This window comes from Uloborus diversus, chromosome 8 (assembly GCF_026930045.1).
Source record: "Uloborus diversus isolate 005 chromosome 8, Udiv.v.3.1, whole genome shotgun sequence".
NCBI classification, from domain to species: domain Eukaryota; kingdom Metazoa; phylum Arthropoda; class Arachnida; order Araneae; family Uloboridae; genus Uloborus; species Uloborus diversus.
Genome location: NC_072738.1, coordinates 124,547,187 through 124,566,087, shown reverse-complemented (window position 1 = coordinate 124,566,087; position 18,901 = coordinate 124,547,187). Strand labels below are relative to the sequence as shown.

The following is an 18,901-nucleotide window of genomic DNA, read 5'->3' as shown; positions in this document are numbered from 1 at the left end:
CCTTTTTTCCCCCCAAAGGTGTCGAATAGTTATGCTCGATCCCATTTGCAGCTGAAAACCCGCCTCTGCAATTACACAGATGCTCAAGTTGAAATGACTCCTCTTTGTGCGAGTGCATGTTCATGCAATTGACTACATCATTCACGTACGACAACGAAATAAGTTCTCTTGAAGCCGTTTGTTCTGTTACAACATTCCCACCGTGGGAAACATACTGGGTCGGGATCTGCCGTTGACCCTCCTTTTCCCTTTCAAGGACACTTCAAAGAAAAGATATTTCTTTTTTCTTTTGCTCCGCCGAAAAATTACCGTTCTTAGTGGGCAATAAAGTGTATGTGCGGGGTTCTTTTTTGTAAGGGAAGAATGTAATTTGGTTTAGATAGGCGTTTGTGAGAGTGATACTGAAGATTAAAGGATTTTTATATTTTTTATGCTTTATGCATTGAATGACTGAATTCTTCAGCTTTTGTAACTTGTTAAGGAGTGGCAGAACTATTATAAATTTATTTGAAAACCTGTCTGTTGTGTGCAGGGGTGGCCATTGCCCCAAGGGCGCACCCTCACAACCAGGCCCGACGAGAGGCCATGTCAGCCTAGTCGGAAACTAGGAACCCGGACCTTGGGGCGGCTCGGCGACACTGACCCAAGAAGAAAAGAAGGGAAGAAAGAAAGAATGGGGTAAAACTCCGAATAAGAGAAAACGTTAAAGATTAAGTAAAATTTACTCTTTTGGTATCTACTCTGTTGTGGCACTTAAAATAGATTTAATTGTTTGCTTGTAAGCAGTTTTGATCCCCCCCCACTTTTTTCTCTTTTCTTTTATTTCCCCCCTTTTCTTCTTTCCCCTTTTTTTCTTCTTTTCTCCCTTTTCTTTTTTTTTGGGGGGGGGGGGGAGCCCGGCGACATAACTGACCAGGGGCCCCGACTCTCTGCGGCCCTGCCCACAATTGCTACTCATCACTGGTAACGTTTTTTTTTTTTTTTTTTTTTTTTTTAAATTAAGGAAACAACTAACCTTTTGCAAGCAGATTCTAAGAACCGCTATGGGCGATTAATGTTGCCGCCCGCGCGTCTTGTAATTTTCATCCAACATGGTGATGAAATGCAATAAATGACGACAGAATGATGAAATGCAATAAATGGCTCACGAGTGTTGATGAGTATAAGACATCAGATTATGATGACTTGCTTTAAATCAGACAGAATGGAGACTGAAAACTGCTGCTTTTGAAGAAAATTCGAGAAATTTTAAGAAATGTAGTTTTACTACCACACTTCGTAGACAATGGTCGCATAGAGAACCTCATGTAGTGGTCACACACATCTACTATGTAGTGGCGTGAACAGTCCACACAACTGCATAATCTACCCATGTGACTTTTTTGGTACTTAAATGCTCTATACAAGTTTGAGAGCAATAACTCTACCATGAGCGGCATTACCCCCCATCATTGGTGTAATTAAAGAAACAAAATGATGTTGTAAAACTTTTATGCGAATGTAAATTATTTGGTTGCAAGTTGTTCCTTATGCTTTCTAATTATACTTCGTTAAAAATATATTGATTTTTTGTATAAATTTGATAAGCTATTCATGTTTTCCCAAAGTGAACGTCATTGCATATTTCCTCGGCGGGTTTTTTTTTCTTTTCTTTTTCGTCTTTTCTATTTTACACTAGTATTTACTTTAACCCTTTATGCCCTGACTGAACTTTCCCATCCCATCGAATGGGACCAAGTCCCATCGAAAAAATTGCTAAATGAAAAGTGAATTGGAGAAATTACTAGTTTTAAGTCCTGATTTAAAATTCAGATTTAAAAAAAAAACGTTTTTTGGTTTAATATTTTCAATATGAGGTATTTATCTTGCATGAAGAAATGTAATTAGAAAATTCCCAGCTCTTTTCCAAGTTTTAAGAAACTTGGGTCGTAACTAATAAAGGGTTAAACCCAAACCGAAAGAGTTATCTGTCCATCCTTATAAAGTTCCTACTTTTTGCTGACGAGTGGACGAAACTCGGTGTTAACCTTCCGTTAGATAAAAAATTTCAGTTTCTACGAACGAACATAGCGGCGCTCGAGAGAGTTCTCGTTTCACTTCATTTTAAATACATTTTTGCTTTGCTGCGTGTCCGCGTTTTGAGCTTCAAATAACTCACATCGTGTTTGTGACATCTATGTATAGAATTTAGCATTATGCGTTCCCTGAAAAGGTAGTTGTGGTCTAAATGTATCGTTATGAATCTCTAACGTTATCGAGTTTAATTCATGAACCTACAGTAATGTACACGACAAACCTTTTAAATTTCGTACATACTTTCTCGTGTGAAGTATGTTCTTTTGCAACTTATCTGAAAGCACTTCTTTGCTAAGAAATGTTTGGAGTATAATTAACTTCTTTAATTCTGTGTTAAATATTGTTCCGTTAATGTTATCATAATAATACAGATTGATTCAAAAGTCACGCAAGACGCAAACCGTTATAAAAAAATTTACTTAAAAAATGCTATTAATTTTAAAGGCAAGTTATTTAGCTTGTTGGCAGTACCATTCTTTTTGATATTTCGAAATGACGCTCTATTTTAAAGACTTTCTTCACTTTACCCATCACCACACTAGAGGAGTTTTTCTTCCGCTTTTTAATTGTTGATAAAAACAATCAAAATTTAAAAAAATTACAATTGTAACGTATTTCCACTTTTTAATCGTTGCCATAAACAATGAAAAAAAAAGTGATCATAAAGTTAGTATTGTTAATAAATTTATCAAATTAATTTCAGAGATAAACTTAAGCAAGCTTATATTTGTGGGTTTTAGGCATTTTAAACGTTTCAAATACTGCAGGTTTTCGAGCTTTCTTTAAGGTACGGTTTATGAATGGTTTTTTTCTCCACTGTGCTTGTTCAAAATTGCTTTTAAATGAGAGCATACAAACTTGCAATATTTAGAGCACATAATGGTAAATATGAGCTATTCGATCTTTATGTGCAATACATCTATTAACTAAAATCAATACCTAAATAAAAAAGGTAAAAATGTTTTAAATTTCAAAAAGTTTCACCCCAAATAAATTTTAAAACAAAAAAACTTTATCAAATACAACAAGTTCTGGAGGGTTAAAAACAATCTGGGTGTATGCGCGATTCGATACGGCCCTATTCGAATTCCAAACTGAAAAATTGTCACGAAGTAGTAAACGAATCCGGTTTTATCCAGATGAAATTCTTTCTCATAATTTCAGCAAGATATCTGCTATCTTTTACTTGCAAGTATTTATTTAAAATTGCTACAATTTTATTCAAACAGCCTTGGCTGATGTAACCCATACAGTCGCCTTCCCGTTTCATTTCCTATTGTTCACATCATCATGGGAAATGGGATGTCATCTCCTCTTTCATTTTTCATCATTCGAACCAAAACGGCTTTGATGACTGACGTAAAGTGGCGCAGAGGAAACAAAAACTCGGCCCCGGGTATTATCGAGAAGCCGTTCTATTTATCACAGTATGATTTCTATTCTCTCTTTTTTTGAAAATAACAAAGCAACTGTTGAACTGAAGCACGCTGCTTCCCGTATAGAGTCAGAAATTACGTAAATCCTCTATTTTTTTTTCTGACATCGATGAGGTTCATTGCAATCTAAATTTAGCATTAATCAAAATCATTTCGACAGCTAGTTGTTTGGTTTACAACTTTACAAGACGGTGTGGTGAAATACTATGGTTCACAAGGGTGCCCCCCCCCCCCCAAGTTCAATAACGCAAATCCCCCCCCCCCCCCAAAAAAAGAAAAATCTCAACCCTCTTTCCCTTTCTTATTTTTTATTTAGCTCTCTTATTAAATTTATTTATTTTAAAAATATTTTTTATTTATTTTTAATTATTTACTATTATTCTCATTTTATTAGATAAGTTCTGACTTTTAATGACACACACACACACACAAGCTAAATAAATAAATGAAATGAAATATAAACAGAATAAAATAAAATAAAATAAATATTTTAAATTAAAAATAAATCAATTAATAAAATTGAATGAATAAATTAATAATAAAATAAAAATCCCCCCCCCTTTTGGTAGCGCAACTTGCGCCATAATCTCCCCCCTCCCATGGGCAACCCTGGTGGTACATGAAATCAGAGCTTAATTTCCATGGGAGCTCACGGGAGCTCAGCTGCTGCACTTCCTTTCAAATTTAGGTGAATTTTTACATAGTTGACTATTTACATATGAGGCCGTGAGAAGCAAAGGAATGTAAGTGGACTTTTCAAATTTTCTTATAAGACGCGTTTTAAGTTCAGATCCTTGGTAGGCTTTCATTGATTTTTAATTTTTTTTTAAATATAAATCATCCTGCATAGCAGCATACACAAGAGCTACTGGTACCATCTCTTGCCACAAAGCAGAGGACTATTATTCGTATTGGTATCTCCAAAATTTAAATTTTACTACTTACATCCCTTTGCTTCTCACTGCCTCATATGAAAATGAGGTCTGAAGACTATTAGGCTTTAACACTTCTTTTTCCAGAAATAAAGATCTATATGAAACTATAATAAATGAAAGAAAAAAAAAAACGTCCAGCACAGCGTCTAGCCCATTGCATTAATTTGAATTTTGGCATCTTGATTAGAAATTATGATTTTTCGCAATCACGAAATGCGATAGAACTCTTCCTACTCTCTGAGTTTCTTGTTTCAACAAATGGCTCCTATCGCAATTGGTGTTTGCGAAAAATATGTTTTGAATTCAAGATGTCAGAATTCAAACTAATGCCAGTGGCCGGATGCCATTTTTTCTAAAGAGGATTATGTAAAGTCGAGTGCATAACAAGTGAAAAAAATAAAAATTTTAAAAGAAGGAATTTGATTTGAACTTTAACATCTTGTTTTATATAAGTTGAAACGACTTGGATTTTATTTTCCAAAACAAAACTTTTAATTCCTTGAGAAGTGGTATTGGAGAAACGTATATGTAAGAGAGCTCCCTTCCTGAAATCCCGAAACACTTAATCCTCATATGTATATAATAGCGATAATGATCGAGTGACGCTGACGTCATCCACAATGAAACTCACTCTACGGCATGATAATTTGATAATATGTTTTGGCAATGTTTGACATGCAGGGAAATGCTCTATTTTGACAAGGCTGAACTGGATCCGGTAACTGAATAACTGTTTTACGGATAAAACTGTCATTTTAGGAAAATGAAGAAAAGAAGTGGTCCACAATGAACGCTATCTACTGAAGTTTAGGGTTAATCCACGGAAGTTAGGGTTACAATTTCAACTGTCAAAGTATCACCAAACAGGCAATTGATTTGTTCAAATGTAAAAGCAATTTTCACTCGTCATCCCTTGACCGGAGCTTTTCTGGTATCTATATATATATAAAAATGAATGTTTGTCTGTATGTCATCCATGAACTCAAAAACTACCCGGCAGATTTGGCTGAAACTTTCACCGTTTGTTATTTTTGGTACTGGGAATGTTTATAGACCAGTTCGAAAAAAAATCCGATCGATAGTTCCTTTTTTATTCCAATTTAAGTCACAATCCATTGGATAAATACGAATAAAATTATCGGCTGCAGAAATTAATTCGCGTAAAAGATCTCATTGATAAGAAGTTAGCTGTTGCCATTTTTCTTGAGTTTGAACAAATAAATTCTTTCTTTATTGTTTTATGGCTTTTCATGCAACGAGGGGATTTAAAACTTTTTCTATTTGATATTTTTAGCGATTGATTGATCTTGCAAACTGCGTGAGTACAAAATTTGAGTATAGTCACGGCTTCACTTGATACCTGGACCGATTATTATGAAAATTGCTATATATATGTATTTTTCCACGGAGAAGGTGCATAATATGCTCATTGAAGCCACTCGCCACCAGGTGGCACTGCAGAGTAGTAACTTCTGTCCCGTTCAACCGATTGTCATGAAAATCAGTATAATGATGTATTTTTTTTGTTGGCGTAGCAACGCGCGTCGGGTACAGCTAGTATTCAATATTTTGCAATTTGCGTATCACAGCATTATCCTTTCACGTTTAGTTTCCGCGCTAAAGTAAACGTTTACTATACTTGCACGCCATACTTGTTGAAACAAACCTACATTCGGAAACTGTTGATCTCAATGTGTGTCTGTGGGAAGCGGTAGGAAAGTGGACTTCAACGATGTCTAATTAGAATGAAATCTTCCGTCTGTCGACAGCATGGTTTGTTGATTCGGTGTCGGTTCACCGGTTATGTGTATCCGAATGAAATCTGAGGGATGATCAAGTTCCTTTCGATTCTTTTTTGATATCGTTTCCCAACTCTTCATTGGATGAACGGTCAGTGACTCAGGAACAGATCTGATTCCTGCTAAATCTTTTCTCAATGTTCCATGTCACTATTGCATTTTTCTCTCTCTCCGGCAATTTTCTCTTTGCTCAAATATCAAATTTAAAAATTATATCAATCCCAAACCCAGAAATTTAAAAGTAGATGTGAATATTGCTGATTTTTGTTCCAATATATACATTTTTTCATTTTTAGGTTTACGTTTCATTTATTTTATTTAATTAATTTATTTATTTTCCCTCTCTTTTGCGAAGTTCTTGGTACTATACTTCTAATTTGCAATTTAAAAAAAAGAGAGAACCCGTTATTGAGACCGGAGAGTAAAAATATAAATAGATCGAATAAATTTCATAGATGTTGTTTTGATACAATATCACACATTGGACAATGATGGATTCAAATTGTAGCTTAAAAACAATGACCGGTTTTTATAACATCAAAGAAATTTGATGAAGATGTTCAGCATCTTAAAATGAGGGTGAGTTTGTTCTCATAAGGTCAACTCAAGTTCTAAATGTTAAATTGATCTGACCAGTTTTTCCCTTGTAAAGATTCATCAGTTTTTCATTATGTTTTTGAATCTATCATTTCTAAAAGAAGAGATTTTACACAACCATAAGCTTTTGGATAAGGTCAAAATAAGTTGCTTTTCAAAGGGAATGGGAATGGTAAGCTAAAATCTGAATTTAATTTATGTTTAATATGGGAATTGAATCCGGTTTTTATCATGAGCTAACCGATCATTATTGAAATGTGCTATTTGTTGAAGTTGAGTTCCCTAAATTTGTTTTAAGGATTCGTAAACGAATGTTGACAAGTTTTTTCGGAACTTCCGTCGTAATTGCATAGGGGCATACGAACGTATTGAATGAAATCTCCCTTTTGACTTTCTCCAAGTTAATTATAACGAGTTTTCCCATGGTGTCTACGTGTGTACCTATGTACGCTTGTAACCTGCATTAAAACTCCTATAACTAGAGAGGCTGACGCATCCGCCGTGTTGGAGCAAGTGAGAGTAAGCGTACTTATCGCACAACAGGGAAATACAGAAAAAAAAAGACATTCCGTAGAACACTGCAACATGCTAGCAAAGATTACAGAGCATTTATAACGTAATGATAGTAAAATCATGAGAAATAAATCGATATTAACCTCACACAAGCGAGCTCCATTTCCAGGCTGCCAGTCACTTCGTCGGCTGCTAATTATCCATTTCTTTTTTCTTTCTGCATCTGCTGGAAATCTGAAGAGCTGAAATCCTTTTTTAGAACAGTTTGCGCGATTAATAGCCGAACAACTACCCATTTGACTCAATTTAACACATGCTAAAGAAATGTAAACATCAGCAGCCATGCTATCGCTGCGAAGCACTGGATCAATTTTGCTCCAAAATGGCGGATGCGTCAGCTCCTCCACTATAGGGGTTTTAACCTGCATAGCTCAAAAACATTTAGTCGTAGAGATTGAAATTTCAAGATTTTAACATGAAATGAATGTGCAATTGGCATTGCACATTCAAGTGTCATCTACCATTGCATTATGTTTTGCGACTGACGTGTGCTTACAATTTTTGACACATCTTTTCTAAGTCGATCTTTACCGAAGTTATGTGCAAATATGTTTTATATATTTTTAACCACTCGTATCGCCGCCACATTCAATTCGAGGGCTTTATTCCAACTCATGCAAGGGGCCCCATTTTTACGAAGCTTAGGAAGTAGATAAATAAAAGTTTTACCTAATTTTTTTATCATTGACTCCGTTTGCACCCGGGCCCACTAAATGTGGCACCCCCATGTGGGTGTCATTCGCTGAACCCCCAATGATGTACCACGGAACCTTAGGGATTCGCGGAACATAGTTTTCTATCTCTGGTTCTCAAACTTTTCACCGCTGAGGACGCAGGGTACCTTTCCCAATTCTAAGCAGACCACATACGATACGAATAATATTTTCTCAAAAATTGTATTTGATGAAATGATATGATTGCAAAGGTTTTTATATTATGTCATTCGCTGAACCCCCAATGATGTACCACGGAACCTTAGGGGTTCGCGGAACATAGTTTTCTATCTCAGTGGTTCTCAAACTTTTCACCACTGAGGACACAGGGTTCCCAATTCTAAACCGACCACATACGATACGAATAATATTTTCACAACAATTATATTTGGTGAAATGATATGATTCCAAAGGTTTTTATAATGAATTTAATTACTGCTTAAAAAATATAATGTGGATTAATGTTTATCAGGCTATTCGTGAACCACATGAAAATTGCTCGCGTGCCGCTAGTGGTCCGCGGACTACAGGTTTAGACCCCTGATCATTTTCAAGATTCCTGGTACAGATTTCTAAAAATGTCTTTTTCCCCTTGTTTCAGGAACGAGAAAAGCTCTGTTCTGACGGAAGAATTGAATGCTGCCGAGAAGCGAGTAGATCTGATCAAAGAGAGCTGTTACGCCTGCGGTAAGAAGCTGTCGTCATGCATGCAGAGACTCACCCAAGACAGCTCGGATCGCAGGAATTCGGTAAGATCGCGAAGCTTCTTGTCACGATTTTATAAACTAAATATTATCCTCTCGGCTGCCCAGAAGCAGTTTCGGAAAGTGACGCATGACTTGTTGATTTCTTCCGTTAGGACATCCAGTGTCATCATCTTTCAGGATAGGAATCCAGTCGACTTTCGAATTTTTCCCAAAAGCTTTTTAAAAAGTTTTTTTTTTTTGATAATACTATAATGTTGTTTTATCAGTAGATCTGTACGTAAAATATAGGGAGGAAGAGTGATCGCTCACGAAACTTTTTTTTTTCTGTCTTTATATATTGTTATGTTTTTCACTCTCTTTGGCCCACTGTTCTGCCATAGTGTTACTAATAAAAGAATACGTGAATAATAACTTTCAATGGAAGCAGGCAGGTCAAATTGAAAAAAAAAAAGAGCTGCAGGGAATCCCTTTTAAAGATACCATATATTCATGCAGGCTCGTATCTATAAATTTTCGGGGCCCCTGGCAACAAAATCTGTAGGGCCTCTCCACAGAGGCCAGCGGCGTATATTTACAACGTTACAAGTCTTAGTGAAAGTTTTTTCAATCAATTTCTTGGGCCGTTAGGCCATATCCCTAAGGGGCCTAACGGCCCCTTAGGGATATGGGCCTCCACGCACCCCCCATGCAGGGTCCGTGGGTATGCTGGTGCGGGTCTGTATGCATGATTACCTTGCAGGACATTGATTCAGACTTATTAATTTTTTCCCCCTTAATTGTGAATTATGCAGAAGAGACACCGTTGTAGATCCATCTCATGTCAGGGTCAAGGACACCCCAAATTTTAGTTTTTGGGTTTGTGAAAATTCTTAGTTTGTCGAATGGAGCTCCAAATTTGGCGAATCGTCAGGCAAAATTTACTGAATCAGGACAGTTTTTGGAGGTCACAGTGATCTCCCTCCCGTTGAAGCGACCCTACATGTCAATAAATGCCCTGAGGTGTCTGGACATTCATTTGATTAGATATTCGTAGGCCAAAGAGAAACTTCTGACTGTTTGACTTGTTTTTACTTTTAACATGTTCTTATATTTTACATCTTGACCTTTTCATGCTGTTTTGCTTCTCTTCATGTGTTTGTGTTGAGTATGCTAATTGCACTCTGGGAAATGTATTTTGGCTCTATTGGCTCTTGTGTGGGCTCTGTATTTTCAAGAGCTAATGATAAAAATAAGAACTGAAAAAAAAAAAACTTAATGCCCTATTTTTACTTATGCAGTAAAAAGTCTGACGTGAAATTTTAACCAATGTTTCTCTTAATTTAAAAGTTTTTCTGGATGATGTGAATTATGCGATTTTAAGCCAATAAATACGTGGAAAAGCGGTATTTCTTGGCATACCTTAAAGTGTGGTGATGATCGCACCAATTCTCGAGGATTTGCTCATTCAGAAACGCATGCTCAAATCTCACGAAATTTTCGTCATACTTGACGAAATTGTTTTGTGAAAAAGTCTCCGAGTAAACCTTTCGTCAAATTGACGAAAATTTCGTGAGGTTTGGGCATGAGTTTATTGATTCAGCAAAGAAAGAATCGTCGCAAATGACGAAATTCGTCCTTACAATTTATGAATCCTCGAAAGTGAACGTGCTATTTCTGAGAGTATGACAAAATACTTTATTCTAAACACTTTTTTTGTTCCATGAATAAAACTTCGTTTCATTAGATCTTCCGATTTAAGCTCTGTTGATTTGCGCATTCGGATAGAAGATTCTAGTAATGGTTCGAAGGGGGTCGAGCTCCTGATGAAGAAGCTTCTGAAAGCTAGAATGAAAGGCGGATTTCAGTTGAGCTAACGGAGCGATTTTTGATCGAGAAATCAAAGCGATACAAGCAGTACTATATTTAGCGGTGTAGCTAATCTTAGTTTAACTACGGTATTGTATTTTATATTTCATCTTACACTTTTTAAATTGAAGAGAAGAAGGAAGTCTTTATGTGTCTTGTATCTTCAAATATATATATATATATATATATATATATATATATATCGAAATTATTATTATTATTTATTTATTTGTCGATAAAATTATGGTTCGAATTTGACAATGTTTCGTTCAAATCGGCTGGAACTTTATTTTAATGATTTTTTTTCTACTTGAAGTAACTTTTGTTGAACTGTTGAAAAAGAGCCTAATATCACTGCCTACGAAAAAATATGAAACACATCTGAATCCTGGTTTAACTATCGGCTATTTAAGGATATTTTTTGAACAGTTCAAAAACAATTTCATAACTTCTACGGTACAAATTCAAATTGCTTTGTCTCAAAAATTATCATCCTTGAAAATTATTTTTTAGCATCGAAGAATCGAGAAAATTGCAGAGATAAGGATTTGAAATTTTCTTTTTAAAAATGTACAAAAAAAAAAAGTTAAAAAAAATACGTTTTTCTGTAGACTTAACATTTAATCAAACCACGAAGTGAATTAAATTTAGTAGAAACAATTGCAAACAGTTATATTTTTGCTATGAATGTTTATTGTAACGTCAAATCTTTACTTTCATCCCAAATTTTAAAAGTTACTCTTTATTTTTGTTTTGCTTTTGGTAACTGTTAAAACTTTTTTTAAATTCTAGTGTAATTTTTAATTTTAAAATACGTGTTATATATTTTTCTTTTATTTATTTGTTCATTTCTTAGGAAAGTTTTAAAATTAATTCATTTTAAGGGAAAAATAATTTGTTTTCAATATGTCTGATTGAAAAATTGTGTCAAAATCACCCTTACTTTTTTTTACCTTCTCACATTTGAATTTTTTTAACTTTTTTTTTTATTTTATTTTTCCGTTGTATATTTTTTGTAGTTAAACCATAAGAATAAGTCTTCCACTGTTTTTTGATTCTATTAGAAGGAATGGAGAAATGAGAAAATATTTACCCTATTTTTTTCTGTTTTAAATTTATTGCGACATTTAGACCAAAAACAAGGTTGTTTTTGCAAATCAATTTTTTGTTTGTATCGATTACAGGAATTCAAATCAATCATTCAACTGCTATTATTATTCCTTTCGTTAATTTATGGTAGTTATTTCATTGCGGCGAAAAATAAGTTATTTTTCCTTAAAGTTGGCTTTTTCTCTGCAGAAGAATCTAAACTCGAAAGAGCCTTTTACAGGGGGAGATGAATGTTGGGAAATAGCGTGCACTTTTTAACTGCGTAAAATGTATTTAATGAATTTTCAAATTAAAAAAAAATTATAAAATATAGTTTTTCATTTATCGGGACATCGGAATCTTAATATTAGCGAGAAAAAAAAATTGATTGAATAACACATAGAGAGCTTTGTTTTTCAATAGCTAGCTCACGATCTCCGATCTTGTTCAAATCTCGCAACTCAATTTTCACCCACTTCCTATGATCGGATTATTTTGAAATTCGGCGTGCGCCCTCAGACCCGATCACAATGCAACGTTCTACAATCAAATTGGTTAATTAACTATTAATTATCAGTTCATTCCAATTTTAATCAATATTTTTGCACAAATCCTCAAAAATGATTTTTAAAAAATGCTCGTGAAAATTCGAATAAAATATCCATAGAAACCCCTAATTTTTCTGGTTCAGATAAAAAATTTTCCAATGTTTCAAGGAAATTAGAACGTGAATTATAATTGTGTGTGACTAATTTATACATGGGTCATTCTTCAAAAAGTGTAACTTTTCTGTCACATGCCTTTTACAGTAAAAACTTCAAGGAACAATTCATTTAGCAATGATTTTTAATCTCATCAAAAATATATCTATTTAAACCTGCCAACAATTTTTTAATAATCATTTTATTTTGGTATATTTTTGGATCACAACATGCAAATTCTCATCTCCGTGGCATGTCACACACCTTGTGTGACTGTTTATGTTGCTTAATAGCTTGTTTCATTAAAAGTACGAGTATATACTTATTTATTTATTATTCCTTTCACAAGTATCTCAAATACTAATTGTTTAAGTATATTTAATTTTTTAATATTCTGTTTAAGTTCGTTTTAGAAGGACAAGGAGTCACACAATAAATTCTCCCCTTCGTTACCTAAACACAAAATGCCATTCCTCTTTTACACGTCTCAGTAATGACATCAAATTCTATTTTCCATGATACAAGGGATCCTCCTTGTTTATTTTCAGCCATAGTTGAAGTTGTGAGATTTTTGTAGAAAAACAAGAAGATAGATTTTGCTTTAAAAACTTAGTGTGGTTATTCTGACTTCTCACTTCCGTGAACTTGAATTTCAGGGATGTAAATCGATGTAAAAAAAGAAGTGAACATGTTTTCATATGCTTAACACGTGCAGATTGTAGCAACGAAGAAAAAAAAAATTCAATGAAAAATGTATTTATTTTGCCTATATTAATGGAAAGATCCTCACCTCCGTGAATCTCACCTCCGTGACAGACCTTATCAATGTTATTATTTCTGAGGTGAAAATAACTGATGGAAGGAAAATACATCAATTACAGGCATTCTACCAAAATTATAAATTGCCAGTATATCCTCAAATTTACTAAAAACTATTTTTAACATATATTTGAAACTACTAATTAAGCCGTACTTTAATTAAGAGTGCTTGATATTATATTCCCACTAATCATTAAAGTAGCCGATTGTTTGCACAATTAACAAATTTACTAAATTTTGATATTAAATTGGCCCCGATTTTTAAACATTAAAAGCTTTTTTCTTTTTTTTTTTCATTTCCGTGAAGAAATCATTTTTTAATTTTTCTTATTTATGAGTAAAATAATTGGAACTTAGCTGGGTCATTGTTTATGGTTACTTCTAATAGGTAACACTTTCATGTAAGAATGAGAAAAAAAAAAGGTTTCGAAATTGAAAAATATTTGCGTTCAAAAGTTACGTTTTCTGGAGAATGACCTATATATATATATATATATATATATATATATATATATATATATATATATATATATATATATATATATATATATATATATATATATATATATATATATATATGACTTTTTTTTTGAAAATATCTCAGATTTCCATACTCTACCTACCTCAAATCTTATGGCACCCAATCGGTCAAGTGGTTAATACAGAAACATCTCATTACAGCGAATACCGATACAACGGATATCCGTTTCAACGAAATGAATGTTCAGTTCTGTTTTAATTGCTATTAACATTGCTTGAGTTTCAATATAGCTGAATTCCAGTTACAACGAACAAAACTTTGGTCCCTAGAGGTTCGTTGTAACGGGATTCAATTGAATTATTCTCATTGTTAAATATTTGTTCTTGGGTACGGTTTTTTTTTTTTTTTGGGCTGGAAAAGTTTTTTTTTTTTTTTTATTTTTTTATTTTTTTTTTTTTTTACATCCTTAGTGTTATGACTAAGTATGTATGTGTGTTTAAGCAGTTAAAAGAAAATCTTTCTTACAAAACCAATGCTTTTTTCCCCCAGAAAAAATTAGTGCCTGAATCAGCTCTTGCGCAGTGCATGGAAGAATGGGGATTGTCTTTAGGTGAAAATTCGATTTTAGGGTAAGCACTTTGCTTATGTTTTATTTAATTTATTATTATTATTTATAAGTCAGATGCATTATTCTAGATTTCAAAATCTGAAATGTAAGGAGCTTTATATTTAACATTTTATTTATTTATTTATTTTTCAGAATGACATTAGTCGATTTCGCACGAATCCAAGACACTTTGGCAACTGATTTATTAAATTATAAAGTCCAAGTTGAAGAATCCGTTGTTGAACCCCTCCAAAATATTTTGAACGTGAGTAAAATGCATGTGCCTTTCAAGTAAAGGAATGATTTTGTAAGAAAAGAACTTTTCTTGAGTTAAAAAGATATTCGCAATGTTTTATATCTATGTTTCTTGAAAAAAAAAGAGGTGGTATTGCTATCAGTTCGGCAATCAGAAATCAGGAGAACGATGTTCAGTAAGCGGTCATTTTGCTGAAATAAATGTTTTTGAATCATTAAAAAACAAAATTTTTAATATAGTCTGCTAAGAGCAAATATTAATGCAGTACGTTTTTGGCTCATATCCTTCTTTTAAAATGAGTAAATTAATTTTTGAAATAAGAGAAAATCAATCTCGAAACTAGTTTTTTTTTACAAATGCCTAATGATTAAAATTTTCTTATTTCACATGACACGAATCTTGATAGGGAATACATATTTTTTTCATCTGTGATAGCTTATATATAATACCGCTTCTGTATTTATACTCCATCTTATATATAATGCTATTATTTTTGTCATTCAATAAAATATAATGTTTTTTATTTCTTAAGATTATTATTTCTATGAGCTTTGTTTGCACTGAAAAGTATGAAACAAATTAAGTATATGATTTCTTGATTACAACCCTCAAAAATTGCATTTAATCTTAATATCTATATTTGGGTTGCAGTCATAAGACCGGTCTCCTTTCAATATATGCATATATTATTTTTTCATTTTGATTTATCAGTTTCTCATTGGATTAATGTTTTCTATATTTTATGTTAATTGATTCATTAGTTTTTCAATTACTTATAAAGCTTGTTTCACAAAACTTAAATCAAATTCACAAAAATAATTAAAATCCCCCCCCCCCCCCCAAAAAAAAATACTTCAGTTGAAAATCTATCCCAGATCTCTAATTTTCTCAGTTATCATTTCTGATAGATAATCACAATGTTAAAGAACATTCCTTTACTCACTTTTAAGTTTTTCTGAAAGTTTCGAATTGGTTGATTAAATCATAAGTGTTAGGATACCCTTACATCAAGTGAGACACATTATGACTATTCCTATTACATTTTACTATTTTAAATTGAAAGCAATTTTAGCCCTTGTAATGCTTTAATTGCATCAAAAACATTTTTTGTTAGGTTATAAGCAATTGTTGCCTCGCCTGTCATTTCAAATTTTTTACTCAATGTAAATTGTACCAAAAAACAAAAAAACGCTCCATGACTAACACTAACTCCCACTTTCATGAAAGAACATTAATTTTCCAAAATTGGGGGGGGGGGGTAATAACCCCCTGACCCCTAAGTGACAGGCCTGTTTGTTGCATAGGGTAGTTACAGTAGGGTAGGGTATATTGTAGGATATTCAGACCGATAATTTTGCATGTATCAGCAAATGTATTTTTCTTTCGGTAATCCATTTAGGGAGAAAACAATTGAGACATAATTCAGTTTTGTTATAATATCCACACTCTATAATCTGAAAAGACTCAAAAAATCATGTTCTTTATGTAGAATTTTTATCTAAAACTTAACATGTTTCCCAAAATACATAGCAGATTTAAAAATAAAATTAAAAGGAAAAAAAATGAATGGTAATATTTTTAGAAGGTTATAAAATAATGATAATGTATTTCAAAACTTTATTTTGCCAATTTACCACATTTTCTGCAATACTTATTCATTTATTTTACTTTATAGATTGACATATCAAAAATTATTAAGTCTCGGAAACAACTCACAAAGCTCAGCTCTGATATGGATTCTGCCAAAACTAGGTAAGACCCTTTGAAAGCTAAAAATTATTTGCTTGCAACTACTGTAAATTATCAAGTACTATACCACCTCATACAACATAAAAAAGCATCATTATTTTGTCTATTCTTAAACTGACATCATTTATTTATTTTTATTTATTTATTTATTTATTTATTTATTTATTTATTTTTGCTTTACACACTTTGCTTAAGGATGTAAAGTAGTCATGAACACTTGAAGCTGTTTTACAGCACTGCTAGTTCTTAACAAAAATAAAAGTTGATCAATTTTTATTGAATTGTGAATAAAAATGCTGGAAATTCTAATACTGTTATTCTGTCATAATTAAGTAAGATAAACACAGAAAAAAACAACACTAATCATACATCTTTAAACAAGTCTGCTTAAAACCGGGAAACAATAACAAAAAAATAGTGTGCTGTTTTACCAGTATTTAAAATCATTTTCAGAATTTCAATCTTATACCCATACATTTTTGGAGGTATCCAGTATACTAATAACGAACTGAAAACTCTGTTGGAATATTTGAAATCAAATGTATTTTTTTTTACTTCAGACTTATTTGCCATTGAAGCCAAGAAATAAAGTATTATTATAATGCTATGTATTGTAATATTGTAGTTGTAAATAAATGTGTGTCTAATATTAAATTCTAGTAACTTTATTTTTTGTAAAAACTTGTTTTTTATTTTTGCAATCATCTGCATTGAAATAATGAATCAAAAGTTATTTTAAACTGTTTCTGCACCTGTGTAATTTTTGCTTTAATAACTTTACTCGTAGCAAGAACATTTGCATTAAGAAAAATGAAATGTATCCGTTAAGAAGAACACATTACTTGTTTTGTAATGAAGTTCAAAATTTTTGAATTTTTTTTTCTTTTTTCTCAATTCTTCATACATACTTGTTTATTTATTTTATGAATGATTTTGAGCTGAATCTGAAAAGAATTTTATCTATGTCAGGGGATGGCAACCTTTCTGAAAGTAACTGTTTTCTCCCTGGTGTAGTAAATTATTTTTTAGAGACCCAAATATAAGTACATGCGTAAGTAATATTTGAAAAATACAGTTGATTCTCTGTTTAACGATGCTCTATTTAACGACTTCCCCTATGTAACGACTGCTTTTCGCGGTCCCAGATGATCCACTATAGTGTTAAAAGCATTCTATTTAAGGACGCTTTCTACTTAACGACGATTTTTTGTGGTCCCTTAAAAGTCGTTAAACAGAGAGCCAACTGTAGTAAACTTTATTTTGCTTTGAAATATCTAGTTACGAATGACCAAACATTTTATTTTATCTACTAACAGGACATTTGACTCAATCTATACAGGGAAATTGATAAACTTTTTTTTACAACTATATAATTAAAATAAACCTAACATTAGTAGTATTGCATAGTTTTGTTTAAAATACAAATTAAATGTAAAAAAATAATAGCAGTGCAAATATGTAAGATTTATGAGTTTTTGGGACAGACTCAATAGGTGGGAGGAGAGGGGGTAAGTGAAGATTGGCTGGATGGAATTTTGGCGTAAGCTATGTATCACAAAATGGTATCAACTTTGATGAATATTCATGAGTTTTTAAGTTAAACAATCAAGAGCCTGTAATAGGATTCTACTGAGCCTAATAGTCTTTGAGAGCCATAGGTTGCCAATTCCTGAACTATGTGTAAAAAAATACTTTTTAGTTTTTATTATAAAATGAAATATAATGTCAACTTGTTAAAAAATTAATTGAACAGCCTTTTTAAATGATTTTGTTAAATTTCTCTTTAATGAAAAACATCTTTACCCAGGTACCAAAGTTCCATGAGAAGTAGTCAACAAATCTCTGGCAATGGGCAAACAAATGCAGCAGCCAAAGTTCAGCTTCTGAGAGAAGAATCTGAAGATTTATCAAGCAAAGTTGAACAATGCCGGGTATGTAGTTTGCATTTCTTAGAACTTGTTAATAATTGCCAAACTTGAAAAGTACAGCCCAACAGTTTTATCTTTCTAAAAGTTTCATTTTTAGGTGAAAAGTGGAAAATTATTTCATTATATATATTATTAAACAAATTAATTATCTTCTATACACAAAATGGTATTTTTGTTGCTACTTGACTGTTTATTATGGTCTAAGGTCCAACAGGTTGAACTATACTTATTGAGTTTCTGCATAAGTTATATGTAAAAAGTATGTAAAAATATTACAAACATAATGGTTTGTCTAGGCAAAAGTGGTCAAATCAGAGAATAGTTGTGATTTGAAGTTTCAATAGTGAGTCATTCTGCAAGTTTTCTGATGGAATCTTCAAATTTTTGTTAGAATCTGCAAATATTCTGTAGATTTTTTTAATTAGAAGTAGATCTAAATTTTCCCCAAGTGATGCTTATTCGACTCAAAGCTCAACATTTTTGCAGGAAGGTTTTTATGTGATGTGGTTACAAAATTTTGTCTGACATCTGCAGAGATTTTGCAAAACTTCTTTAATTTAAAGATACTTGCAGAAAATCTCCAGAATTAC

The 18,901-nt window shown here is 32.6% G+C and overlaps 1 protein-coding gene across 1 annotated transcript in view; it reads left to right on the top strand.

Annotated features, from left to right (window-relative positions):
* Positions 1–1,851: 1,851 nt before the first annotated feature.
* LOC129228581 (rho GTPase-activating protein 44-like) overlaps positions 1,852–18,901 on the top strand; it is a 42,491-nt gene continuing 25,441 nt past the window's right edge. The window contains exons 1-6 of the mRNA XM_054863264.1: positions 1,852–1,856; positions 8,731–8,878; positions 14,321–14,400; positions 14,532–14,643; positions 16,310–16,386; positions 18,191–18,314. Of these exons, the coding sequence (XP_054719239.1) occupies positions 1,852–1,856; positions 8,731–8,878; positions 14,321–14,400; positions 14,532–14,643; positions 16,310–16,386; positions 18,191–18,314 (546 nt within the window). The remainder of the gene's footprint in view (positions 1,857–8,730; positions 8,879–14,320; positions 14,401–14,531; positions 14,644–16,309; positions 16,387–18,190; positions 18,315–18,901) is intronic.